The 27,720-nt window shown below is 50.0% G+C and overlaps 1 protein-coding gene and 1 pseudogene across 1 annotated transcript in view; both read right to left on the bottom strand.

The window, feature by feature from the left end:
* LOC120374880 (aryl hydrocarbon receptor-like) overlaps positions 1–2,441 on the bottom strand; it is a 113,403-nt gene extending 110,962 nt beyond the window's left edge. Inside the window, exon 1 of the mRNA XM_039495283.1 lies at positions 1,547–2,441. Within this exon, the coding sequence (XP_039351217.1) occupies positions 1,547–1,587 (41 nt within the window). The 5' untranslated portion in view covers positions 1,588–2,441. The remainder of the gene's footprint in view (positions 1–1,546) is intronic.
* LOC120374496 lies at positions 2,024–26,644 on the bottom strand (annotated as a pseudogene).
* Positions 26,645–27,720: the final 1,076 nt, after the last annotated feature.

Raw genomic sequence — 27,720 nt, 5'->3', positions numbered from 1 at the left:
TGAGGGCAGGCGGCCTACTTGCTTGCCTCCTAAACCTACTTGAAAAGCTTTACGACTTTGAGCCTCTTCCCTTCCATATTTTAGCCTGCTCTTGGGGCTGCAAGGAAGCAAGTGTGAGAATGTCACAGACTTTAACCAGGCAATCCTGGGTGATGGAGTTCCAGCCATTCACAGTTTATACTGGTCAAAAAGGCTTCATATTTTTAATGTATTTTAAAGATTTCTAGCCAGCACTTTAACCAAACTTTTTAACTGAGTATTAAAATTGACCATTCATCCCAATGAATAGATGCAAGGCAAACCATTTGTGCCTGTTAAATTAATAATTAGCTCATAGTACATGGTAACCAGTCCTTTATTTTAACTGCACTGACATTTTAGTAAATTGTGTCTCTTGCACCTATTCCCTAACCATGAAGAAAAGCAAAAACATGAAAATAGTTTTGGATGGTACACATCTGGGTAGAAAGCATAGACCTGAAGTTCATTTTATCCTTCTGAAGATGTACTACATTGTGTTATCAATAATAATAAAATAACCCAGTCTTACCACTAGAAAAGGCGAGGGATAATCTGAAACCCACACACTCCAGTTACAAAAAGGACATTTGTCTTTTTTAAAAAAAGTCTGTAAAATAACTAAAGCACCTCTTTTAATGCCAAATATCTGCCATGGTCACGTTCACAGGATCTGAACTGGTCTAGCCAAGCAAGGGGGCAACATAATTAATCTTTGGGAAGGTTATCAACTAACATTAGGTCAGCCCATGAAAGGACAACTATTGTTCACTCGTAGCTACCGATGATTCAAACAGAGTTCTTTCAGAACATGCCCCGTGCAAAGTCTTTGAAACCTTGATATAGAACTTCCCAGACCAGCCGTGGATGCTCTCTCTAGCCTATCTTGTATGGTGCAATGGCCATGCACTGACCGTCCCTCTGATGCACATGCAGGCAGACCATAGATGGTGCATATGTTTTCAACAAATAGCCTGCAGAGGTTCTCATGAAAAGGGTTTTTTTTAAGGAGGGGAAGGAGTTCATCGGCACCATTTTACCAAGGCAATTTCAGCTTGCTGGCACTGCATCACAGTGCCTCACCAGCCTCAAACTTTGGCTTTTCCTCCTTGAAGGAACATCCGCAGCTGGGAAATATGCAGAGAAATCTAGTTTCGACCGCTACCCAGTGGACATCCGTAGCAGCTGAGCTAGGGAGCGAGGAAATTAACGAGGGGTTGGAAGAAAAGTCAAAGAGAGAAGTCGGCTTGTGAACGCTGCAATGGGGTGAAAGTCTGCGGGAGGAGGAGCGCGGGCAGCTCCGAGGCAGAGACCTTTGGCAGGCGGGTTGGACTCATTCTCCCCGCGAACCCAACACTTGCTCTGTCAAGTTTTGGGAGCTAAAAGGGCAAAGTGCCGCCTGGGGAGCAATACCACCTCGCCCCCCCATCCGCGCACGTGCACCCCAGCTACAGACACCCCCCCCGCCCTGCTGCCCCCGAGGCAGAGCTCTCAGGTTCGAGCCCCCCACCCCAGGCTCCCCACTTACGTCCTCTGCACGGGCTTCCTCCTCTTGCGCCCCGCGTACATTGTCCCGTCTCCTCGGGAGCCGCCTGCCTGCCGGCTCAGCGCAGGAGGAGCGGCGGACCCCGGCCCGTCTGCCCCAGGCCACTCGGGCAGCAGCCGGCCTCGCCTGGCTCAGCGCGCTGCGCCCAGGGCGCAGCGGGGCCGTGCCAGCCGGGGGCGCATCTCCTCTGCGCCCGGCTGCTGCTGAGCTCCGAGCCGCCGGCCCGCGGGCAAGGCAGCCCTAGCTCCGGGGCACCGCAGCCGCTTCTGGCCGGGCCGGGCCTTCGGGGCTGCTCATCGCTGGGCAGGGCGCAGTCACGACCGCTGCCGCCGGGCTGCAAAGCTCCCTCGCCAGCCAGCCAGCCCCGCTTCTGCCGCTGTTCCAGGCGGCCCAGCCTGGCGCCCCCCTCCCGGCGGCTAGCGCACCCAGCCGCCGCAGCAGCACCTTAGGCGACCCCCGCTAGGCCAATGGGAGTGAGGGGAGATGGACGCCGGGCATCTCCTGGGAGCCGGGCTGCGCCTCCCTCTCCGCTGGGTGGGAGAGGAGGAGGGATGAAGGCGGGGAAGGCAGGCGGCTCCGGTTGAGTGAAGCCTCCAGGCGTGGCTGCTGTTGGCGCAGACGGGTCGAGGTCGGAGCAGGTGCCTTGTTGCGCTGGGACTGCGGGATAGGGCGGGAGACGAGACTGACTTGCCGCTGAAAGTCCCTGGAAGGGCTGGTTGCCAGCTGAGCCCCGGCCACACACACTTGTGCCTAGCGAGAGCTGGAAAAAGGACAAATCAGCCAACTGAAAATAATGCCCCTGGCTGAGCACTGTTAGGCCCAGGGGTGAAAGTAATTTACAGGACTTACTGTGGCCTCACCCAGAAGAGGTGTGGCCTCTCAAGATTTAAAGGCCCTGGAGAACCAGCTGTGGCTGGGAGACCCAGAGCCTTTAAATCAACCAGGGGCTCCCAGCTGCAGAGGTGGCTGGGAGCCGCTCCAGGGCAAATTAAAGGGCCCAGGGCTCTTGCCGCCAGGGGGAACCCGGAGCTTTGTGGGGCTGGGGCAGGGATTTAAAAGGCCCAGAGCTCCTGCCGCTGCAAAGGCTCTGGGGCTGCCACAGCAGCGGGGAGCTCTGAGCCCTTTAAATCTGTGGGCAGCCCAGAGCCCTTTCAATCCCCGCCGTGGAAGTCGATGCGGTCCAGCATGGCGTACTGGCTCTTGCCGGTACACCGTACCGGATCGGAGAGGCTTACTTTCACCTCTGACTGTATGTATGTGTATGAATGTGTCACAAACAATGCAACTGCAGCCTACCACCGACCAGCAACAACCCCAGCAACCGGCCCCTGTGGGCTGCTGCCTGCAGAGAGCCAGCAGGTCAAACTGGGCTGGGTCTGCCAAGGAGTAAGTACCCAAGGCAAAAACCACAGCCAGCCAGCCAGGGAGGTGGGAGGGGGAAGTCATGGGTGAATGAAGGACAACTGGAATAGCCTTCATGAAATATACAAGATATTTAGAGAAAGTTTTGTCAATTTCAGCCTCTGCAGGCAGGACAAAATAAAAAGAGATCTGAGATTGCACCCGATGTCCTAAGGACATTTCAGGTGTTTAAATCAATATATAAAGAGGGTGGATTGGAATGAAAACTACTATTTCTTTCAAAGGAGTCACAATAATTTCCCTGAATATTCAGTTTTTCCCTCCAATCCCTTTGTAGTTTTGTCTGTGGGGGCTATTTGCTTTCCCTGTGAATCTTTAGTTGCTTTAGCAAAATTGCTTTGCCCAAAATAAACCCTAATCATCATGACACATCTTTCCACCATGTTCTCCATGTTTTTTGTGTTGTTTTTTTTTTAAACAGTAACATTTCAAAGAGCATCTGCAAGCAGTTTGGACATCACAACCATGATCCTCTGCTGGGGAGGGAATGGGATAGATTTGAACTTTGAAATGGTTCCTGATTTTGATTGTGTTTAGGAGATCCCCTCATACCCGGGGGCAGATGTCACACACACCCAACAACAACTGGGAGTGAAATTAACAAGGATGTCAGAAACGGCTCCTAACTCTGGGCACTGAACTGCACAGGGAACAGCTGAGTTTAAACTGTTCTTCTGCAGGCAGCAGCAGCAGTCATTTCAGCCAGTCTCCCTACTGCAAGCTAGAGCCTAGAGGAAAACCCTGCTTGGGAGCGGGGGGAGAATGGGGAGGAATGCAGAGCCTTGTCTGCAGCCTGGCTGGAGGAGCCGAGAAACCGATGCGACAATGAGTTTTCCCCTTCCACCTGCTTTTATTAGCTCTGGATTTAAGCCGTGCAGCCAAATGCTTGTATTTGTTGTGTATATTAGTATTGGAGAGATGCCCTCATCCCGGGGGCAGAAAAGGACTGCCCCTGCCATGGTCAAACACACCCTCCCCTCGACCCCCTCCCCCCAGCTACTGTGAGTGAAATTCACAAGGATTCCAGAAACCTAGCCCTGGGTTCTGAACCATCAGGGAACAGCTGAGTTTAAACTATTCTTATGCAGGGAGCAGGCTTCTCTCTCCCTTCCTCAGTCAGTCTCCTTTTCTTACCGGTCCTCCGTACCGGCCCGTACCAGCTTACTTTCACCTCTGGTTAGGCCTGAATGCAAGAATGCTTTTTCATAGCCACAGGGACCACCATGACCAGCTAGTCTGACCTCCCACAGACCTGTCCCAGCATCATTCCTCCAGCAGTCTTGATTTCAGAATTGTCAGCGATGAAGAACTCTGGTCAGCTGGTGCAGCAGTTAATTACTCTCCCTGTTAAAACATGCATCCGATGAAGTGGGTATTCACCCGGGAAAGCTCATGCTCCAATACGTCTGTTAGTCTATAAGGTGCCACAGGACTCTTTGCTGTTAAAACTGTACACCTTTCTTCCAGTCCAAATTTGTCCAGCTTCAACTTCCAGCACTTGGATCCTGTTAGACCCTTCTCTGCTAAGTTGGAGAGCCCGCTACTCAATATTTGTTCCCCATGGAGCTAGTTATGGACTGATCAAGTCACCCCTTCACCACCTCTTTGTTAAACTAAATAGATTGAACGCCTTGAATGTATCACCGGAAGGCAGGTTTTCTAAGCCTTGTGGCTCTTCTCTGAATCCTCTCCACCCCAGAACTGGACCAAGTATTTCAGCAGCCATATATAGAGGTAAAAGAACCTCTCCACTCCTACTCAAGATTCCTTAATTTATTCACCCCAGGATTGCATTAGCCTTTTTGGCCAGAGCATTGCACTGGAGTGTCATGTTCAATAATTATCCACCCATATGTTTTTTTCAGAGTCCCTGCTTCCCAGGATAGAGACCTCCATCCTGTAAGTACGGCCGGCATTCTTTCCCCCTAGATGTATATATATATTTACACTTAAAACACATGTTGTTTGCTTGCGCCCAGTTGGCCAAGCTGTCCAGATGGCTCTGTATTAGAGACCTCTTCTTTTCATTGCTTGAACTGAAAGCACAGTACTTGGCTGCTTGTGCAAAAAGAACCCAGCTTGAAAGTCCCAGGAATTATTTTGATTTTCAAGACATTTCACAAAATATTATTTTGAAAAATTGATTTTTTTTCATTTTCCCTCTCTCCACCTTTTCACCACTGTGTGCAATAAACTTAATAATGTCCAGGCAATATCCCTCCAACTTTTCCCTTCTTCCTCTCTAACTTATCAAACCTTCTCCAACTTTGGAAAAGTTGCAAGGGAACAAAAGAAAAAAACCAACAACAGCCCTCTGGTGCTATTAAAAACATTCTCAACTTTTGCAAACCATGCAGCCTTGATCCAGCCCCCTCGTACTTAATTTTTCCACAGGACCCCAGACTCCACAGTTTGGGAGCTGAATTAAGGTTGCCGGGACAACTATAAATCTGGCATTTCCCCAACTTTTGCATACTTAATTTTGAAACCTGAGTAACATTCTTTGTATGTAGCCCTTGTGCAGGGGCGGCTCTAGACATTTTGCCGCCTCAAGCATGGCGGCATGCTGTGGAGGGTGCTCTGCCGGTCGCCGGTCCCGTGGCTCCAGTGGACCTCCCGCAGGCCTGCCTGCGGAGGGTCCGCTGGTCCCATGGCTTCAGTGGACCTCCCGCAGGCGTGCCTGCGGAGGGTCCGCTGGTCCCGCAGCTCCACGAAGCCGCGGGACCAGCGGACCCTCCGCAGGCATGCCACCGAAGGCTGCCTGCCTGCTGCCCTCCCAGTGACCGGCAGAGCGCCCCCCGCAGCATGTCGTCCCAAGCACGCGCTTGGCGTGCTGGGGGCCTGGAGCTGCCCCTGCCCTTGTGTATAATTTGTGTATATATTCGTTTTTGGACAAGCACCCAGAGACTGGTGTAGGTGCTTATGATCCAACTGAAACAGAAAAATAAAGGAAAACATCCATTGCAAAAACATTTTGAACATCCTGTAATGGAACAAACCCATTGGTGGGCTGACATCTTTGTGACGTGCACTTATGAATGACATGCTTGATCCAAAGTGCATCAAAGTCAGTAGAGAGACTTCCAATGACTTTAGCTGGCTTTGGATCATCATTCTACTCCAGAATCCCACTTTGAACAGCATACTTATTTATGCAAGCACTGAAGATTCAGTCCATGTCCCAGTGCACGCCTGGGACATCAGCACTTGCAATACACACCTTAGAGCTACTGCTCCTTTCCGCCTTTTCCCCACCCTCCCTTTCTAAAGGAGAAACCCTCTGCACCAATAGCGAGCAAATCCCATGGCTGGCAGAGATGTTCATGCTAGGAGTGGTGACTCCCCCACAGACCGGCTGTGGCAGTTCTGCAGCTTCATCTGACTTGACAATGAATCCCTGTTCAGAGTATCTCCCTCGATATTTTGATCAGCTGGAGTAAAAATCTTTCTGGTGTCACTTACCTGGTGCTTGAATTCAATTTACAGCTTTCTCTAGGGACCACGTTTGAAAACTGTGCCTTTAAAAAAGAAAACCGATAATGCCTTGAACATCTCAATGTATCACATTTTGCTCTCTAAATCCTTCCCCTTAAGAAGGGAAATATTTAGTTTTGCGACAGACATAACACATTATATCAAGTGATATACTGTGCCTTGTGGTAACTGACTGCGCCTTTACATCATTTCCCACCTCTCAGTATCAGCATCAGTGCAATCTGGTAAGGACAGTTGAGGAGTGAAGTGTTTAGAATCAAATAATTGTAGAGATAAGACCAAGAAAGCCAGACTGTTCAGATTCCAGTGCACTGTAGCGCTGGATAACGAGAACGGATACTAGGGACTGTGTTTAGTAGAACCTGTGCCATAGCGTTCAGTGTCTTTAAAGAGGGGCCACATGGAGCTCAGACAGAGACATGGACAATTTCTGCATGTTAACATAACATAAGAAAATAAGAACATAAGTGATGTGGAGAAAGTGGATGAGGAAAAGTTATTTACTTATTCCCATAATACAAGAACTAGGGGTCACCAAATGAAATTAATAGGCAGCAGGTTTAAAACAAATAAAAGGAAGTTCTTCTTCACACAGCGCAGAGTCAACTTGTGAACTCCTTACCTGAGGAGGTTGTGAAGGCTAGGACTATAACAGCATTTAAAAGAGACCTGGATAAATTCATGGTGGTTAAGTCCATAAATGGCTATTAGCCAGGATGGGTAAGGAATGGTGTCCCTAGCCTCTGTTTGTCAGAAGATGGAGATGGATGGCAGGAAAGAGATCACTTGATCATTGACTATTAGGTTCACTTCCTCTGGGGCACTTGGCATTGGCCCCTGTCGGTAGACAGATACTGGGCTAGATGGACCTTTGGTCTGACCCGGTACAGCCGTTCTTATGTTCTTATGTTATTAAAATGTATTACTGGCATGCAAAACCTTAAATTAGAGTGCATAAATGAAGACTTGGCACAGCACTTGTGAAAGGTTGCCGACCCCTGTGCTAGAGCTTTCTCTAAGCAGTTTCATTAATAGGAACAATCATGAGAAGACTCTAGTGCCATCTCACTAGCTGCCAAGGTAATGGCAGTGGTTTGCTATTTGTGCACTAGTGCAGAGTCAAGCTGGCGGCATACCCCATGTTTGAATCCCCATATAGTAATATAGGGTCAGCTGGTTAACATCTGTGGGGTAAACTACGTATCAGAGGCCCAGGAGGCAGGAGCAGCACCAAGGTTTCTGGCACCCAAAGCAGAATTTGGGGGATGGGGGGGTGGCATTTTGTGTGCTCACTACAGGGCATGTGGGAGCTGCCAGTTCCACTCCCATCGCGCCGCTGAAGAAGGACCCTCCGCTGAAATGCCGCAGGCAACAGCAGCAGTCATTGAGCTGCTCAGTTGCCTGCCGCTGTTTTCTGCGGCACGTCGGCAGAAGATCCTTCTTCGGTGGCGTGACGGGAGCAGAACTGGAAGCTCCCGTGTGCCCCATGGGGAGTGCACAAAATGCCGCCCCCCAAATCCTGGCGCCTTAGGCGACCGCCTAGGGTCGCCTAATGGAAGCACCGGACCTGCCAGGAGGCCAAGTGGGATGGGTGGGACAGAGCCCCAGGGTTCCAGGCCTGCACATGGGGAAGAAACGTCTCTCCAGAAGAGTCTGCAAACTGTTGGCTCTGGATAACCTCCCATGAAACCAGCGTCGCTGGTGGCTTGGCAGTAGTCGGCGTTCCTGTGAAGGGAGGACTGACCACTCGGGATTGTCTCTGGGCATAACTGGTTCTTGGGAGGGGGCTGGATGTGTCTGTCCTCTGAAGAAAGAAGAAACCTCAAAGACTCTCTGGGCTAGTCCAGTTGAGCGAGGCTGACTCAGTCTAGCTGAGCCTCTGGCTCTGTTGCCTAGCTCCGTGGTTCTCAACCAGGGATATGCAGAGGTCTTCTCAGGGGTACATCAGCTCATCTAGATATTTGCCTAGGTTTACAACAGGCTACATTAAAAAGCAGTAGCTAAGTCAGTACAAACTCTAATTTTATAGAGACAATGACTTGTTTATGCTGCTCTGTGTACTATACACTGAAATATAAGTACAATATTTATATTCTAATTGATTATGGTAAAAGAGAAAGTAAGCAATTTTTTAGTAATCGTGTGCTGCGACACAGCTGTAGATTTGATTTTGCAAGCAAGTAGTTTTTAAGCGAGGTGAAATGTGGGGTACGCAAGACAAATCAGACTCCTGGAAAGTTTGAGCACTACTGTCCTAGCCGATTCGAGGGCTTTATTCTACACCCTAAGGAAGAAGGATGCAGGGATCTTGTTTTCCAGCCTGGGTGAGGCCTCTGATCTCTGGGCTGAGGGATGAAGGAAACATAGCTTGGTTTGTCTGGGCATCATAACTGGGGCCAAGGGGAATGGGTCTCAGAGAGAAGAGATCCTCTGGGAGTGACAGTGAGGAATCTGGGGAGTGCGGAGAAATTCCCACTTTCCCATTGCTAGGGCCAGTGACTGGTGTTCCAAAGGGTGGGTGAACCTCCTCCCCATTCAGCACTCAGCAGGTTCCACCCTCACCCTGGCGGCAAAGGCAGAACCACTCCAGAAGTTTGCTTGTCTCAGAAGTTGGGGTGGGGAGCAGCAGAGGGGCAGCCTGTCTGTGTTTGCAATGGGGAAGCCACTGCTCTGGATCTCTCACTCACTCTTGGCAGCTGTGAGGCTTGACAGGCCAGAGTGAACCAGTCACCACTTGTCTAGGCCTAGAGGCAATGCACTGCTGCAGTCACAGTAAAGACTTTCCAGTTCCTGGACCTCTTCAGGTCAAGTGACTCAACCCTACTTGCCCCTGAGCAACTGGGAGTAGACAAGCGGTGCTGTGCTATCGCTCACAAGGCAAACAACTGGCACAGATGTCAGCGTCTCTCTAGCGCTGTTACCTGTCCAGCGGCTTCTCACTTGGAACTTACCTATGGCCATAAACACCTCGGTCATTTGGTTGTTTCCATGTAGATTAAGCTTTTGCTCTTTGCAAACTCCTCCGCCTCCTAGTTGGGTGGGGAAGGTACAAAACCAGGGTTATTTCAAAGTAGACTTAGGTGTGTTCTGCACGGTAATCACATCCAGCTTGGTAAATGTCCCGGAAAGTGGTGGAAATAAGGGCTCCATTTAAAAGGTATTGGGTCTTGTCCTTAGGCCTGGCAGGGAGGCAGAGCTCCTCCCTGTATGATTAGACACCTCAGGTGTAACAGGGCCCTGCCCAGTGTGGACAGGGCTGCATGGTGCCAACCTGGAGAAGCAATCTCGGAATGGACACAAACACTAGTGTAGCAGGGCAAGTTGCGGTTCTCCTGACTAGTGGCTGAGAAGTAGGAAGAGGAGCATGCAGAAATCTCCAGCTATTTGCAAGGGTGGCTCTGGAACAGATCTCCAAGCTGGATACTGCAAACTGCCTTAGGGCTTCATACCCCCGTCGTTAGCTCCAGCGCTTGCACTGTCAGACTAATGATGTACAAGGAGCCTTAAGGCTCAGAACTCATCTGCATGGTGCATTAGTCTGCACTGGAGTGGGACACATTCCAGTGTGTTGTGCACTAACAGGCCTGTGCGTGCTGCAGTGACGCACACTAGGGAACTCTCCGTGTGTGCCAGCAGGTCCTTATGGGCCTGTTAGTGCACAACACACAAGTGCACCCTAGACCTTGCCCCCCGCTCGTGCAGACAAGCTCTTAGTTTACACTGACTTTAGTTCCCCACCTTTCTGAAGAGCAGCGTGTCCGGTGATAGAGCCACCGTTGGATTCCAGCAGATTCTGCTGCAAAGCCTAAAGCTTCCTATTTCCCCAGCTCACGCTCCTTCTGTTCCAGTCACACGGTTGCAGCTGAACTGTTTAGGCCACGCTTGTTTTCTCTGTTGCACAGCTCAAGGCATTGCAGCCGCTCTCTGACTGGAACCTGTTCAAACTCACTGGAGACACGGATCCGAGAGTTAAACCCTCCAGCTTTTTTTCTCCCATGCAGTTCTCATTCATTGAACTTGGTGGTCAGCGATGTAGCATCAGCTCCTAGTGAGGCTTCTGAATTTTTTTAATGTAATTCAAAGCATCTATGTATTGTTTTTCTGCATCAACTCATCGATGGCAAACTTTGAAGCAACATCTGGGAACATCCTCTCTGACACTGAAACCTACCGATGCACACTCTGAACCAACCCACCATAGCTCAGGAAAGTCTCTAAGATCCAAGAAAATTAGCAGCTGAAACAGAGGGTAAAATGGAATTTATGACCTCTAACATCCCTGGCACCCAGTGGGACCTTGCTATATTGCTTGCAGCTAGGAGAATCGCGTTCACCTAAACATTTACTTATAAACTGTTCAGTGTGAAAGCCTGAAGTGCAGCACTCAGGGAACATGCTGCCGTGGTGTTTTTGAAAGAGAGAATCTGCCAAGTGCTGAGATCTTACTGCAGTGACACCTTTTACCTCAAAGGTGACTTCCCGCTGAGCAGCAAGATCTATCTTATTGGCGACTAAAACAGTCACGAGCTCATCGGGAAGAAATTCCTTCTCTAATTCCCTCAACCATAGCTTTGCTCTCACAAAAGTTGCCCGGAAAGGTGTGCGAGAGAGACACAGACAATAAACCAACCGACACTCAGGAGCTGTCACATGGCCCAAAGGAGATTGGCAGGTGAGGGCTAAGAACTGTAGAAACAAATGGGTTATGTGCAGCTTGTCACAGGTAGTGCTGCTAGGAGCACTACTCAGCATGGAACCAGCTCTAAATGTACTTCCTTCCCCAAAGCCAAGGAGGATGACTTCTCCTCCATCAGACATGACCCAACCACCGTGGATCTCCAGTGGCTCATAGACCCAGCCTACAGGTGATGGGCTGAGGTGATTGGGCTCTCTTGTGATGGGGCAAGGATTCTTAAAAGCTTGGTCTAACTCTTCAATAAAGTTCTGTTACTGTGAGATGTTACTCTTCAGCAGCCTATGGACTTCTCCTTCTGAAACTACCATGGCAGTAATACCGGCATATGGCCCTCAGTGTTGCGGTTCCTGTGTGTTGCGTATTACCAGTAAAAGGGAAAAGACATGCATAACGGAGTGGGAGATCATGCAACATGTCCCCATGGAACAGTCCATCAGAAACGGACATTAGCGTAAGCCAACTAAGGTTATGTCTACACTACGGGATTATTCCGATTTTACATAAACCGGTTTTGTAAAACAGATTGTATAAAGTCGAGTGCACGCGGTCCCACTCAGCACATTAATTCGGCGGTGTGCGTCCATGTACCGAGGCTAGCATCGATTTCCGGAGCGTTGCACTGTAGGTAGCTATCCCATAGTTCCCACAGTCTCCCCCACCCATTTTAATTCTGAGTTGAGATCCCAATGCAAAAACAGTCTCGTGGGTGATTCTGGGTAAATGTCGTCACTCAATGTAGGGACTTTACACTTCTTAAGCACTATGGGGGTAGGAAAACCGCCCCCTATCATAGAGCGGCTGTAGCAGTCTAGGGAACCTTGGAAGATTTTGTTATGGCTTAGCTCAGGCAGTTCCGCTTTCTCAGCCTCCGGTTATTGTAGGACACAGCATGCTAGCTTTGACCTGCTGTAGCCGGCTGGGACTGCTGTGTGGTAAGTTCCTGGCTGTTGGCCAGGGAGGCAGCCCCAGTGGGCGGAGAGTGTCTATTGCATTATGTATGAGCTGATATGCTGCTGTTTGTATAAAATGAGGATGCTTTGTGTTTGTTTTAGGACTTCACCCCAGGCCGAGCTACAGGGCGCTGGGTCCCCGTCTCAGTGACAGCAACGCTTGGGGTCCCCGTTGCAGATGTGTCACTTTACCTTCATTAAAGCCAATTACTCTCAGTGTGGAGTCGGTCTCGTTCTTGCAGAGTACCTCGGACTCTTGTGGGCAATAACAGCGGCTGAAGTGGTTCCCCCCCCCACATCCGGTCAGGAGACGCACTGATTATGCGCCGACCAGGTGATTACCACTGGAACACGCTATGCATAAAGCACCAATTAGGAGAAAGGGCAAGAAGTTGGACTGAGTTTGTACATGCACATGATATGATGATTTATGTAACCAATTATAATAAAAGGACGTGGAAAACCCCTGTTCGGGGGCTCCACTGGAACAGATTGACTGACTTGGCTTCATTATTGCTACATCTGGTGACCCCGACGTGATCCCCCCTGCTCACCGGCTGGAGTAGCCTTCGGTGCACCGAACCTCGCTGGAAAGCCCCGTTTCGTGAGTATGGGGGGGGGGGAACTGTCAGCTCCGCAGAAAGTTCATGCGAAAGAGCTGCAGGCTATCATATGACAGGCTGGCGGGCCAGTCTCCCTGGGTCAGTTAGAACAGCTACTTGTTGAAATTGATCGCCAATGTCCCTGGTACCTGGATCACGGGTCACTGTTGGTAGATGATTGGATAAAGATAGGGGCGACACTGCACGTGGAACCTCGAGCCGCGGTGCAGTGGCTCCTGCTTTGGCAGCGATGTAAGGAGGCTCTGGAGACAATCGGGGTTGGAGCGTCATCCAGGGCTATCCTTCTTGCCCCCGCGCCTTCGGCCCCTCCTCCTTACCCTCGGATCTTGCCCCCTAAGCTGCCTGAGGCGGTACCCGAATGCCATGATGCATGTCCGGGTGCAGATGGCTCTTCACGGCCGATTTCTCGGCTGTCCCCTTTTCAGGCAATGATACAGAGGGAAAAGGAGAAGGGAGAACTGAGCGGCGAGGAGATGGGGGAATTATTAGCTGCGTTCCCAGTGACACACCGTCCTGGCAACGCAGCGGGAGAGGCTGAGGTGGAGATCACAGCCCTCCCCTATTCCGTTCTCCGAGAGGCGAGACGGGCGGTTACTGAGTTGGGATTGAAATCCACCTTCACCCGAGGCATGTTAGAAGGGATTGCAAATGGATATAGCATGCTCCCCCAAGATTGGAAGGATCTTTGTAGGATGCTTTTAAGCCCCGCGCAGTATGTTATTTGGGGTAGTGAATTTCAACAGGAAGCATTACAACAGGGGCGGGCATCGGGGGGGGGGGCTATACTCCCGAGCAATTGTATGGAGCAGGACAGTTCGCCGCTATACGAGAGCAGGCTGCGAATATCCCTCTCGTAACGCTCCAAGTTGTGGGGCGTTGTGTTTTAAAAGCCCTGTTTAAAGTACCGGTGACGGGAAAACCCTCCCTGTCCTTTACCGTCACCCGCCAGAGCCCTCAAGAGTCGTATGTGGAATTTATTAACAGACTACAGGAGGCTATTCAGAGGCAGGTAGATAATCCTGATGCCCAGTGGGAATTAATGAGGAAACTCGCTTATGAGAATGCTAATGTGGACTGCCGCAAGGCATTACAGTCCATTGTGACCAAACCGGAGTACACTCTGGCAGAAATGCTAAAAGCGTGCACAGATGTTGGCACTCAAGTGCATCAGATTAATTTGCTGGCAGCAGCCATGCAGAAGGGGTCCAAACCCCAGGGAAAGTGTTTTAATTGTGGGAAACCAGGCCATTTTAAGAGGGAGTGTCGGGCCCCTGGTGGGGGGGGGCAATACCGGGACGCAACAGCAGTCCAATAAACCAAGGTCTATTTGTCCCCTATGTAAGAAGGGTTACCACTGGGCAAACCAATGCCGTAGCAATCCCCCGCTCAATGCCCAACCTCCGGGAAATGGGGCAACGGGCGATCCCCCAGCCCCTGCCCAAAGGAGGGAGGAGGTACCGCCTATGATACCCCGGCGGCCACCCTAGGAAGTGCGGGAATCAATTTGTTGTTGCAGGAAGATAGGGAGCTCACTTTCCCCGGGGAGGTGGTGGCGATTCTTACCCAACTTTCTGGACCCTTGCCTCCGGGCACAATGGGGCTAATCCTCCCTCGTTCCCATGCCGGAAAATATGGCATTCAGATAGCCCCCGGGGTAATAGATAGTGATTATATGGGAAGAATTTATGTCCAAATCTGGGCTCATATGCCAAAACAGCTGCACCAAGGGGACTCATGGGCCCAGATGGTGATCCTTCCCTTCTGTTTGCCCGCAGGGGGAACAAACGTGACCCGGGACGCTGGGGGTTTCGGGTCCACCTTAGCGAAGGCCCATCCTCAGGTGGCGGCGATCACTCAAGCAATAGGACGAGCAAAATTTAAGCGTACCTATTACTGTAACGGTATCCCCCTTGAGGGGCTGGTGGATACTGGAGCTGACGTTACAGTCATCTCCGCTCGGCAGTGGCTGTCCACCTGGGACAAATCCGAAGTGCCCGCCATTTGGGGAGTGGGCGGATTGCAGGCTGCTCAACAAAGCACCCGATGGATTGCTATAACTCCGCGAGAAGGGGGAAAGGAGATTCTGCTTAAACCCTATATCTTGGATATTGCTGTATCCCTATGGGGAAGAGACTTGTTAAGCAAATTTGGATCGCATCTTACCATTAATGACTGAGTTTACTGCCCTTCCCCTTGTGTGGCTGACCGGCACCCCTGTGTGGGTGGAACAGTGGCCACTGCCCCAGGAGAAGCTTTCTGCATTGTATCACTTATGTGAGGAGCAATACCAGGCGGGCCATGTGGAAAAATCCACTAGCCCCTGGAATTCGCCAGTTTTTGTTATTAAGAAAAAGTCTGGTAAATGGCGAATGCTCCATGATCTTAGAGCGATTAACGCCTGCATTCAACCCATGGGACCCCTGCAGTGTGGAACCCCAAATCCCAATCTTATCCCATATGATTATCAGCTTATGATAATAGATCTTAAAGACTGTTTTTTTACAATCCCTCTTTGTCCCAAAGATAGGGAGCGGTTTGCCTTTACTTTACCGGTCCTAAATAATTCCCAACCCATCCAACGTTATCAATGGAAAGTTTTACCCCAGGGCATGCTTAATAGCCCTACCTTATGTCAATATTATGTGCAACAGGCTCTGTGTCCTTTCCGCCTAATTCACCCCGAGGCTATTGTTTACCATTATATGGATGATATCCTTGTTGCTGCCCCACGCATCCCTCTGGATTGGGAGGCCGATTTGCAAGCTGCGCTATTTAAATATGGTCTTTGTGTTGCACCAGAAAAGGTTCAGCGGGTGCCACAATTTTTATATTTGGGGTACAAAATGTTGCAAACCTATGCTACTCCGGTGTTGCCCGAATTGTGTATCCCAAACCCATGTACCTACGTGAAGTTGCAACAACTCCTTGGTACCATTAATTGGATCCGCCCATATTATAATATCCCCACCTCTCTGCTGTCCCCATTGTTTTCTTTGTTGTCCCTGGGCCGGCAGCCTAGCGATCTGATATCGCTGACGCAGCCCGCCGAGCAAGCGTTGCAAGAACTCAATCGACGCCTTGCTTCCGTGTGGGTAGATAGACAAGTTCTTGGCCAAGCGCCCCAGTATGCCATCATGCTGACCTTGAGCCAGCCCACTGCCACTATTTATCAAATGAATCAAGCCACCGGGAAGGTTCATATTTTGGAATGGATAACATTGGCTCACACCCCACCAAAAACGTTATCCCCCTATTGGGACCAAATTGCGAGTATCATTACCAAAGGGCGCTCCCGCTGTTTGGTCTTGTTTGGTCAAGACCCCGAAACCATCACGATACCACTCCCTCTAAAAGAGATGGAGCAGTATATTGCCTTAACGCCCTCACTGCAAATGGCCCTTGGGGGCTTCGTGGGGGTGCTTCAGTACCGTGGGCCCAAGGACCCCCGGTTAACCGCCTCCCCTCATATTTCCCTTTCCCTTCACCCTGTTCTGGCCTCCCAACCCCTTCAGGATGCCACGACGGTGTTTACAGACGGTGGGACAACCTATGGGGTATTAGCCTGGCAGGACATGGGAAAATGGAGAACAAAATATACTTTACCCCAAGTGTCCGCAAGCGCAGCTCACGAGCCGCTGTGATCCTTGCGCTTCGAACCTTTCCGGATGTCCCCATTAATATTATTACGGACAGCCTTTATGTGCACGACCTTGTGCGACACCTGCCTGGGGCCTATGTCACTCCCGCTATTGATAGCAACCTCATGGCCTTATTTATAACCCTGCAATTGACTCTTTGTAGTTGTTGTCAGTTGTTGTATATTTCCCATATACACAGTCACCAGCCACTTCCTGGATTTTTAGTGGAGGGTAACCGGGTCGCCGACTCAGCGGCGAAACTCAGTCCCTCCCCTCTCCAGTTAACTCCCGTCTTTTCGGATCCCATTGATAGTCATGCATTTTTTCATCAAAATGCTAAATCCTTAGTGAAGTATTTTATGATCCCTCTAATTCAGGCCCAACCTATTGTCCAAACCTGTAATCATTGTGCAAGTCTTCATCATTATCCCGAACTGGGTGTTAATCCCTGCGGCCTTCAATCCAACCAAATTTGGCAAATGGATGTCACGCTTTATCCCCCTTTTTCTCCTTGGAAATATTTACATGTCACCATTGATTCCTACTCTCATTATATTTGGGCCACCCCCCAACGGGGCGAACAAGCCAAACATGTAATCAATCACGTTCTTGCTGCGGTGGCCGTTATGGGCCGCCCCCGACAGATAAAAACCGATAACGGCCCCGCCTACATTTCTCAAAGGTTTGCGGATTTTTGCATGCAGTGGCAAATTAACCACGTCTTTGGTATTCCGTATAATTCCACTGGTCAAGCCATTGTGGAACAAACCAATCATACACTTAAAGAGTACCTAAAAAAGCAAAACAAAAAAGTGGGGGATGATGGGCCATCCCTGGGCGCCAAGCAAAATCAATTAGCGATAGTATTGTTTACCCTAAATACTTTAAATGTCTTTCAAAATTTTACAGCCACTGAACGACATTTTAAGACGGAAACCCCGCTCCCACGCCCATCTGTCAAATATAGGCAGAGCCCGGACCCTAATTGGTATGGCCCCGTTCCATTGATAACCTGGGGACGGGGGCATGCCACTGTGCTTACTCCCACAGGTCCGTTGTGGGTCCCTGCCAAAAACGTGCGACCGTGGCACGATGACGTGGCATCAAAGCCTCAAGAACCCGATACGCAACTTCAATCTGAACCTAACCGAGACCTTTCCAGCGTGCCGAGCCACGAAGACGGCACCGAAGGTTACCTGGGGGCAGGTGAAGCGGCTGGTGCAGCAGGCTCAGCAAACGCTGGAGAATAACAAGGCCGAGCCTACCCCCGAAAATTTTACTGCTGCTATCTTTGCCTGTTTGACCGCTAATTCTTTTACCACATTGTTGTGTTGGTTTTGTGTGTTACCGGTTGGGGCCGAACCCGAATTGCATAGCCGCATGCGTTATAATATATGGGCTTGACTTGCGGTCCTTGCCAATCAATCTTCCTTTTGTTTACAGCAGGCCCCTGAGATGCATAGCCTGTTGGGCACCTGCCTGGTCCCAGTATGTAAGGCACCGGGCAGTGCTGCAAATGCAACGGGGATGTCTAATTTTATAAATGCCACCGAGATTCAATATTTTTCTATGAGCCTATGGGGCCAGGCCACTTATGTGAAACCCGCGAGTGCCTTGTCCCTCTTCACCCCATGGGTAGCCAATCACGCCAATTTGACCTGTGTACGGATGGTTAATTGCACACATCACAAGCCCCCAAAAGGATGTTTGCGGGTGGGTACCCCGGAATGGAACTGTACACATTTTCAAAATGTGTCCAGCAATTACGGGCACATCTTGTTACCAGAGGGTTGGTTTTTTACGTGTGGTCAGAGGACCTTTAATTATATTCCGGCCAACATCTCAGAAGCTCAATGTTGCCTAAGCAGGCTCACATTGATACTCCCCACAAGGTCAATGTTGAATGGCTCCCAAACTAATGAGACCCGTACCCGACGCCGGCGAAGCTCAACTCCCATGAGGTCAGAATGTAATGCTAATGTCAGCCTTTTCAGTCGGGCTGAGTACATCTCTCTGGCTGTCTCCTTGGTGGGTCTCCCTGCGTTGGGAGTAGCCAATCACCAACAGCTTAGTCGATTGGCATATGCCTTAGCGAAAAATATTAATTATACGTCTGCCGCCTTGGCCTTGCTGAATCAAGAACAGGAGGAGCTTCGCAATGCCATATTAGATAATCGAGCAGCAATTGATTACCTGCTATTGCTCAGCCATATGGGTTGTGAAGAGGTATATGGCATGTGTTGTTTTAATCTAACAGACAATTCTAAACGGATTCAAGCATATATAGAATAACCTCCAAGAATTGGCACAACACATCCAGCAGGACAGGAACCCATCATGGTGGGATGACCTTTGGGCGTGGCTGCCATCCATGGGATGGGTCCGAACTGTTCTGCAATATGCTCTGATTGTCATCGCCTGCTTGATTGGTCTTTGTTGCTTTGCTCAGTGTATTCCTAATATAATTAGAATGTGTTTTACACTCTGTCGGCGCAAACCCCTGCCTACACACCAAGCCGTCATGTATGCATATAAAATCATGAAACATGCGGACCAGGCACGGGTCGAAAAAACAGAAAAGGAGGGGATGTAGGGATTTTACACTTCTTAAGCACTATGGAAAACCGCCCCGTCTCATAGAGCGGCTGAAGTGGTTCCCCCCCCCCACATCCGGTCAGGAGACGCACTGATTATGCGCCGGCCAGGTGATTACCACTGGAACACGCTATGCATAAAGCACCAATTAGGAGAAAGGGCAAGAAGTGGACTGAGTTTGTACATGCGCATGATATGATGATTTATGTAACCAATTATAATAAAAGGATGTGGAAAACCTCTGTTCGGGGGCTCCACTGGAACAGATTGACTGACTTGGCTTCATTGTTGCTACAACTCAATCCTTCCTCCGTGAAAGCAACGGCAGACAATCATTCCGCGCTTTTTCCTGGGATTGGGAGCTGTCATAAACAGATAGTTAAAGGTTAAGGTCTCTTTTACCTGTAAAGGGTTAACAAGCTCAGTAACCTGATGGACACCTGACCAGAGGACCAATCAAGGTACTAGATAATTTCAAATCTCTGTGGAGTGAAGTCTTTGTTTGTGTTCTTTGTTTGGGGGGTGTTCTCTCTTTGGATCTAAGAGGGGCCAGACATATCTCCAGGCTCTCCAAGTTTCCTGAAGTTGTTCTTCTATTCAGTATAGTGAGTATTAGAAAGGCGGATTAGTCTTATAATTAATTTCTGTATTTGCAAATGTGTGTTTGCTGGAGAAATCTCTTTATTTCTGTTTCCTGTTATTTTTGATTATCCTGAGAAAAGGGGGGAGGGAAGTCTCTCCAGTTTTATAAGTTAAACCCCGTAATTTTTTCATCCTGGTGTTACAGTGATAGTGTACTTTCTTTCTTTCTTTTAATAAAATCTTTTCTTTTTGGAACCTGATTGATTTCTTCCCTTGTTTGGAATCTCAGGGGAAGAGGAGGAGGAGGAGGAGGGAAAGAGAATCCCTCTTTGTTTGATTCAAGGAGTTTGAATCAAGGTGATCTCTCCCGACAGATAAGGGAGGGGGAGGTGGGGGAATGGGCTATTTCCCTTTGTGTTAAGACCCAAGGAGTTTGGATCTGTGTTCCCTAGGGAAAGTTTTGGGGGAACAGGGAGTGTGCTAGACACTGGAATTTCTAGCTGGTGGCAGCATACCAGATCTAAATTAGGGTTTTAGTTTAGAGGAGTCCATGCAGGTCCCCATCTTGTGGACACTAAAGTTCAAAGTGGGGAATAAACCTATGACAGGAGCTCAGCCAAGAATGCAAATGCTTTTCGGAGACTGCGGGGACTGTGGGATAGCTGGAGTCCTCAGTACCCCCTCCCTCCATGAGCGTCCATTTGATTCTTTGGCTTTCCGTTATGCTTGTCACACAGCACTGTACTGTGGCCTCTGTCTATCCTAGACTGGAGATTTTTTCAAATGCTTTGTCATTTCGTCTTCTGTAATGGAGCTCTGATAGAACAGATTTGTCTCCCTATACAGAGATCAGATCCAGTATCTCCCATACGGTCCATGCTGGAGCTCTTTTTGGATTTGGGACTGCATCGCCACCTGTGCTGATCAGAGCTCCACGCTGGGCAAACAGGAAATGAAATTCAAAGGTTCGCGGGGCTTTTCCTGTCTACCAGGCCAGTGCATCCGAGTTCAGATTGCTTTCCAGAGCGATCACAATGGTGCACTGTGGGATACCACCCGGAGGCCAATACCGTCGATTTGCAGCCACACTAACCCTAATCCAACATGGCAAAACCGATTTCAGTGCTTCTGCTCTCGTCGGGGAGGAATACAGAAATCAGTTTAAAGAGCCCTTTATATCGATATAAAGGGTCTCGTTGTGTGGACAGGTGCAGGGTTAAATTGGTTTAACGCTGCTAAATTCGGTTTAAACGTGTAGTGTAGACCAGGCCTAACAGATGCATTTAATCTTTGTTACTATATCATCCTTAAAGTCTAGGGAGCTGGGAGTGAGTGTAACACCAACAGACCCTGGTTTTCAGCAGGTGGGATTGAACCTGGGGCCTCTGGAGCTTAGTGCATGAGCCTCTGCCGCATGAGCTAAAAGCCAACTGCCTCCTAGCTAAGGCTGTAGAGCAGACTCATTTTAGCTCTCTCTCTAAGTCAGGGCTCAGCAACCTTTCAGAAGTGCTGTGCTGAGTCTTCATTTATTCACTCTAATTTAAGGTTTCGCGTGCCAGTCATGCCTTTTAATGTTTTTAGAAGGTCTCTTTCTTGAAGTCTATAATATAGAAACTAAACTATTGTTGTCTGTAAAGCAAATAAGGTTTTTAAAATGTTTAAGAAGCTTCATTTAAAATTAAATTAAAATGCAGGGCCCCCCGGACTGGTGTCCAGGACCCAGGCAGTGTAAGTGCCGCTGAAAATGAGCTTGTGTGCTGCCTTCGGCACACATGCCATAGGTTACCTACCCCTGCTCTAAGTGGTCTCGGTGCTACTAGATGGGACAGAACACCACACCCAGAAGGTGTGGGGGTTACATGAAGGTAGGGGAACAAAGAGCGCTTAGTGATGCTCCCTCATTACCTACTTGGCTGGAGAGGTGGATTGGGCTGGGAGGCAGGGGTAGACAGAGAAATCTTGGCTTTTATGGGGAAACGTGAGCATATATTGCCCACTGTCAGTGAAATGTCTGTACCAGTTCCTTGCATGTCTTCACCCATCTTTACCAGAAGAGAAGGATAAACCTGCCCATGATGTGTAGCCCTTACGTGATGTGCGCAGGAAAAAGCAGTCTTGGTTGAAATGTCTGGAGACGTATTGGGAAGCGACCCTACACTAGAACTATTGCAGCCTACCAGCGGCGTGGCTGCATGATCAAGATTCAGTTGGGATATTTTAGAAAGATAAAGGCAAACCCTTCTGGAGGAGAGAGGCAGGAGAACAAGCCATCGCTGCTCTTACCTTTCTGGCTATGTCAAATACAAGAAGGGCAGCATTCGCCCCTCTGTAATAAAGATGGCAAACACCATGGTACTTCTCCTGTCCTGCAGTGTCCCAGATCACAAGCTTGATCGTGGCAGTCTCTAAACATACCAGCTGGGTGAAGAAAGAACCTGGAAGTGACAGAGATGGGACAGCTCCTTGAGAAAGCCATAGCATGCACCTTAATTAATGTTAACCTTCATCTCGGTGATCTGTGTGAAAGATGGGTGTCGAGATTCAGTTGGAAAGGGCTGCGGGGTGGAGGGAGGATGAGAGAGAGCGAATTAAATCACCCCTCCCCCACCAAAAGCAATGTAACAAACAGGCTGGTGAACTGGTCTTACCCAATCACAGCCCGGTAGTACACCAATGCACATCAGCAGGGTGTAGCTGGGAGATGGGGAGGGGAAGAGGAATGAGAACAATGGTTCTTGCTCAATCCATCAATATTAGTGGCATTAGCAAGCTTTGGTTTTGCAGCTGTCTAGCTGGAGGAAATGTGATGGCAGGGTGGGAATTAGGAGTCTTGAGTTCTAATCCAGCTGTACAGTGCCTGGCCCCTGTTGGGTGCTGCTGTAACAGAAATACTGCAATCTCCCCGACACTGATTTGTATGACCTTGGGCAAGTCACTTAAGGCTCGCGTGGGCCCCTAAGCACAGCCCTGATTATACAGAAGCAGCGCTGTCCCAGGAGTAGCCCCGGGGAGGTGCTCAGATGCTTCTGAGCTACAACTGCTTGTTCTTGCTCTTAGCCCATGCCAGCAAACCTGCCCCACCCCCAAACTGGCAGGGCTCTGCTGGCCAGTGGGCGGGGGTGACACCAAGGCCATGCCTGCTCCCCTCTCTCCCTGCTCTAGGGAAGTGAGAGGTGCACGTTTGCTCCTGCACACCTGGCCCAGAGGCGTAAAGGGGGGCAGAGGCCTTTGCTCTCCCATACTCCCCCAGGCAAATGTGTGGGCCAAGTCCCAGCCTAGCCCCTAACCTTCCTGTCTCAGCTTGCCCAGATGGAAAATGGGTCTAATTAAAATCCACCTCCCTGGAGTGCTGCGAAAGCCAGCAAATGTCTGCAAAATGTTTGAAGATCCTTGGTCTGAAAGTGCTATAGCAGCTCAAATGTGCGGCTGTGCACAGTAGACAGGCAGAAGCCATCTGTTAAGGGCCAGATTGTCTGACAAATACACGGGCTTGAGGTAAAGGGGGCAGTACAGAGCCATAGCTCTCCAGAGAGCCCTGGGAGGGACAGAAGCTTTCTCTGAGTGCCAAGTAACGTAGGCGAATGACACCACACTCCTTGGTCTAGGCACTGTGACTGCCTGGTGTGTGTGGCAGCGTGGGAGACCCCTTGGGCCCTCCATCCCCACTCTCCTGGCAAAGGTCGGGGCCCTTCTTTAAAACAGGAAGAAAAGGGTCTTTCTGCCTATTTCTGACGTAAAGACACCGAGCCAGATCCTTGCTTATGTAAATTGGCCTTGCCTACATTGAAGTCAGCATCTAACAGATGGGGATCAGATCCATGGACATCAATGGTCTCTCTAGCTCATACCAGGGTCTGTAAGCTTGCAAAACTTCCTAAAGAGACTTAACCGACCTTGTGTTGACATCTCCAATAAAAACTAAAGCCATGTTTTCCACCAATGTTGCCTACTGAGATGAATGTTTTTGCTTCTGATGATGGGAGCGCGTAGCAGAACTGGGTGAATAATGGTGGTTTGGTTTTGTTGTTGGCAATTTGAAAAGTCAAAACAAAATTGATTGCAAGTCCAACACCACATGAAATGTTTCAAAGATTTTGACTCTACGTCGAGAGAAATTTTATTCTGGGTCAAATGAAACATTTATTTTAACTTGGACCATTCTAAATAATTTTTTTTTAAATAAGACTAAAGGAATTTTTGAAAGTCATTTCAAACCAAAAAAATGAAACATTGTGATTTTTTTTAAAAACAATTCAGTGAAACTACCATGAACTCACAAGGTGGGGGAGATAAGATCTTATCTCGGACCAACCTCTGTTGGGGGAAGGGACACACTTTCATGCTACACAGAGCTCTTCTTCAGGTCTGAGGAAGGAACCGGAGTGTTACAGCTAAATCCTCCGCTTCCTACCCAGACCCCGAAGAGCTCTGTAAAGCTCAAAAGCTTGTCCCCTCTAGGGTGACCAGACAGCAAGTGTGAAAAATCGGAATGGGGGTGGAGGGTAACAGGCACCTAGATAAGATAAAGCCCCAAATATTGGGACTGTCCCTGTAAAATTGAGACATCTGGTCACCCTAGTCCTCTCGACCAACAGAAATTGGTCCAATAAAACACCTACCTTGTCTCTTCAATATTCTGGGACCAACCTGGCTACATGAACACTGTTACCATGAACTCCTAAAATGTGGTCGTGTCCCTGGATCTGCAGCTTTTTCAGAAAAAATGTTCTGCTGAAATTTCACCTAGTTCTAGTGTGAGTGGGTGTCTGTTGAAACACCAGGAAAATGTCAAAGGCAGGTTTGCTGATCACATTGGAGAGGCTAGATGGGCTGCTTTGACTAGAGTGACTGGAGCGATATCATGGGCAGAGCTGCTGGGAGTCTGGGAAGATAGCCTTTTAAATGTCATCCGTTGGAGGCTCCGTTGTCATACGTCCTCTGTCACAAACAGGGCAGAACAGAGTGTTACGTCTGTTTTTCTGACACCCAGGAATTCTACAAGGGGTGGTTCCAACCAAACCCACTAGGTCGGACTCTGAAGCGCAGTTCCTGGGATTCCAGGATGCGCCTGTGTCAGTTTCTGCAGCAAGAGTAAGAACGTGGTGCAATGTCGCAGTGAGCGCTGGGACTGGGACTGGCACCCATCCAGAGATAATGCAGTGCGATTGGTAGTATTTCTGTGGGGGCAGCTGGGAGAGCCAGGACTAGGGGGAGAGCACGGAGAGAACGCAGAGGGGAAAATCTATAACATTTAATAGTAAATGGTGAACACTCTCTTGGGTTACTCAGAACTGGCAGGTGTAGACCAAAACTCTCCGCTGAGGTGACCTATTTAAATGCTGCACTACCTGCAATGAACCGCTAGCTGTCACTCTGACTCCACAATGAACACAGCTGTGTTGCTGGTCCCCTGTTCATGATTTCCTGTCTCCAATCTACCCCAGCAGAGAAATGTGTCCTGCCTGTGGCCTGAGCCTCCCTGCCAGTGAACTCCAAAGGCCCTTTGCCACTGGTGTCAGTGGAGCAGGAGATGCTGAGGCCTGACTTTTTTCAGACGTGCTTCTTAGGTTGGTGCCTAAAGATCCAGCTCTGAAGAGCAGCGTCAGACAAGGCCCAGCTTTTAAAATGGGCACATCAGCCTGCACAGCTTGCGCCGCCTTAACCAGACTTTTCCGGATCTCGCCGTTGTCAGTCCTGTGCCTGAGCTGAGAAACCAAACTAACCCCGCGCTCACGGGCTGTAACGTTGGGGGTCTGTTGGGTCACGTTCCGTTAGCCGCCAGAGCTGCCAGCTGGAGCCCCTAACCCTGCCTGCTGAGTGACGTCCTGCTGCTTCTCTGCTGGGCCTGAGAGCTTAAGCAAAACCAGACTTCACGCTAGCGTCGCTCCGCTGACTTCAGCAGAGACACTCCTGCTACAAGGGAGACGCAGATCAGGCCCTTTGTGTTGCACCAAAGGATTGGTTCATTGCTGCCACTCACTCACATCCCACAGTGGGCACGGATTCCCTGACGTCGTTTTTCACACGGCGGAAGGCTGTGCTTGACTTTCCCACGGCCGCGCTCCCCAGCAGAACCACCTTGGAGATGTAGGCTTGCTCCGTGGGCCCGCCCCCACCTGCTGCGTTCTTCTCGGGGCCATATTCTGCAAAGAGGAGAGAACCCTGTTCAAAAGGCATTGACAGTGCGCTCCAGGGCCCTCGGATGATTAGCTGCGTACACGCTAAAGAGTTAGGCCCCAGGCCTCGATTTCCCACTCAGCGTAGCAGGAGACGTGGCTCCAGTTTAACCCTGATATTCTATGATTCTATCTGCTATTCTATGATGCTGTATGATTTAGTTGGGAATTGGTCCTGCTTTGAGCAGGGGGTTGGACTAGCTGAGCTCCTGAGATCCCTGCCAACCCTGATATTCTATGATCCTCCCTGCACCCCTGTTCCAATCATTCAAGCTCAACATGCTTAAAAGAATCCTAATGGGAGTCTAACCCTACGGGTACATGTACAGTACAGGGGGCTGTACCAACAGAGCTCTGTCACTGTATTGGCCAGTATGACGCCGTGGTATAGACACAGCCCACACCAACAGAAATGGGGTTTCCTTTAGTGTAGGCCACCACTTCCCCGACAGACAGGCGCTTCAGCGATGGAAGCCTTCTTCTGTCAACACAGCTGCAGCCACCGTGCGGGTTAGGTTGCCATGGCAATGTCACGCAGGAGTGTGGCCAACCACAGGGCAACGTGCTGACCTAACTTAGGTGTAGACCAAGTCTAATCCATAGACTCATCAACAGCCTGAGCTGCTGTGGCCACAGTCACAATGTCAGGTGGCCTCTCGTAGCAGCACTGTGAACTCCAGACTCACTGTCCTAAATACTGGTCATAGCACACCAACCTGTTTCCCCCCCAATACCTGACCTCCTGAGAGAGCTCTTCCGTCAATACACTGGCTTGGGCTCTTGGAACCAACTTGATACAGGTGGTCCCAAAGCTTCCAGCGCTAGGCTCACAAGGGGCAGTCCGGATGCACAGCCCTGAATCAGTCGGACTTTTTCCTTACCAAGAAATCTCACTGGCCCCATACCTGTGGTTCTCAGGAGTCTCAAAGGCCAGGTGAGGCTGGCTATGGTGGGAGGCCTGGGGGAGAGGGGTGGGGAGCCATCAGTGGCTGAACTTTCAACCCTAACAAATAGCTTCTCTTGAAGTCAGTTTCTAGTGCTTGGTGTTATGAAGATGGGCCACATTTTCAAGGCTATATTCAGTCTCTGGTCTGGCTCAGCTCAGTGCACCAACTGAGTGTGGGGGGGAGGGGTGTGCAAAGAGGTCATTCCTGCAGCTGGGGGTCCTGTCCTGCACTTTAGGAGTGGAGGGTTTCTTAGAGTTCTTGCTGATTGGCCATATAGGGTCTGGGCATTTCGCTTCATCAATAAATTAGCACAGAAGTCTTAGCAAACTGTATTTCACCCCTCTAATGTTGGTCAAGATACACATGGTGCCAGTGATGACCTGCCAAAATCTTAACAACCGGTTCCCTATTAAAGTTCTGATTTAAGGGGGGGGAGCCAGGGCAGGGGGAGACATACCCGTGGGGACAGGAGCCCCTGCAGGGCCTGGGGCAAATTGCCCCACTCGTCCCCCCGGCAACCCTAGAGCTTGCAGCCCCTTCCCCCCTTACCTTGCTGGCAGCTCAAAGCAGCAGGACGACTCAGGATCTCAGCTGAGCTGCCCAGCTGCTGGCCATGCTGCAGCTCTGCGGGGGGGGGAGAGGTCTGGGAGGAGACATCCTCATGGGGCCAGGGGCCCTGCAGGGCCTGGGCCAATGGACCCACTTGCCCCCTCCCCCCTGGCCAGCCCTGGAGCTTGCAGCAGGACCCCCCCCACACACACCTGCTGCCTCAAAAAGCGGCAGCAGGACGACTCCCGAGCTCAGCTGCCCAGCTGGTGCCGACGGCTGGCCATGCTGCAGCTGGGGGGAAGCGGGGGAAGGGCCGGGGGAGCCTCAGCCTCCCCAGCTGGGACTCCTGGGAGCAACAGATCTTTGCCCACCCCTGGCCCTTTAACAACCGGAGCTGTTGAGTGCAGAGCCAATCTCAAGGCATGTGACTAGGTCAGCAACAATCACGAGACCATGACATGGGCATGATGAAAGGAGGCAGTT

The sequence above is a fragment of the Mauremys reevesii genome, linkage group 11 (genome assembly GCF_016161935.1).
Source record: "Mauremys reevesii isolate NIE-2019 linkage group 11, ASM1616193v1, whole genome shotgun sequence".
Classification (NCBI taxonomy): domain Eukaryota; kingdom Metazoa; phylum Chordata; order Testudines; family Geoemydidae; genus Mauremys; species Mauremys reevesii.
Note: the sequence above shows the minus strand (reverse complement) of the source record. Positions and strands in the feature narration are given on the sequence as shown.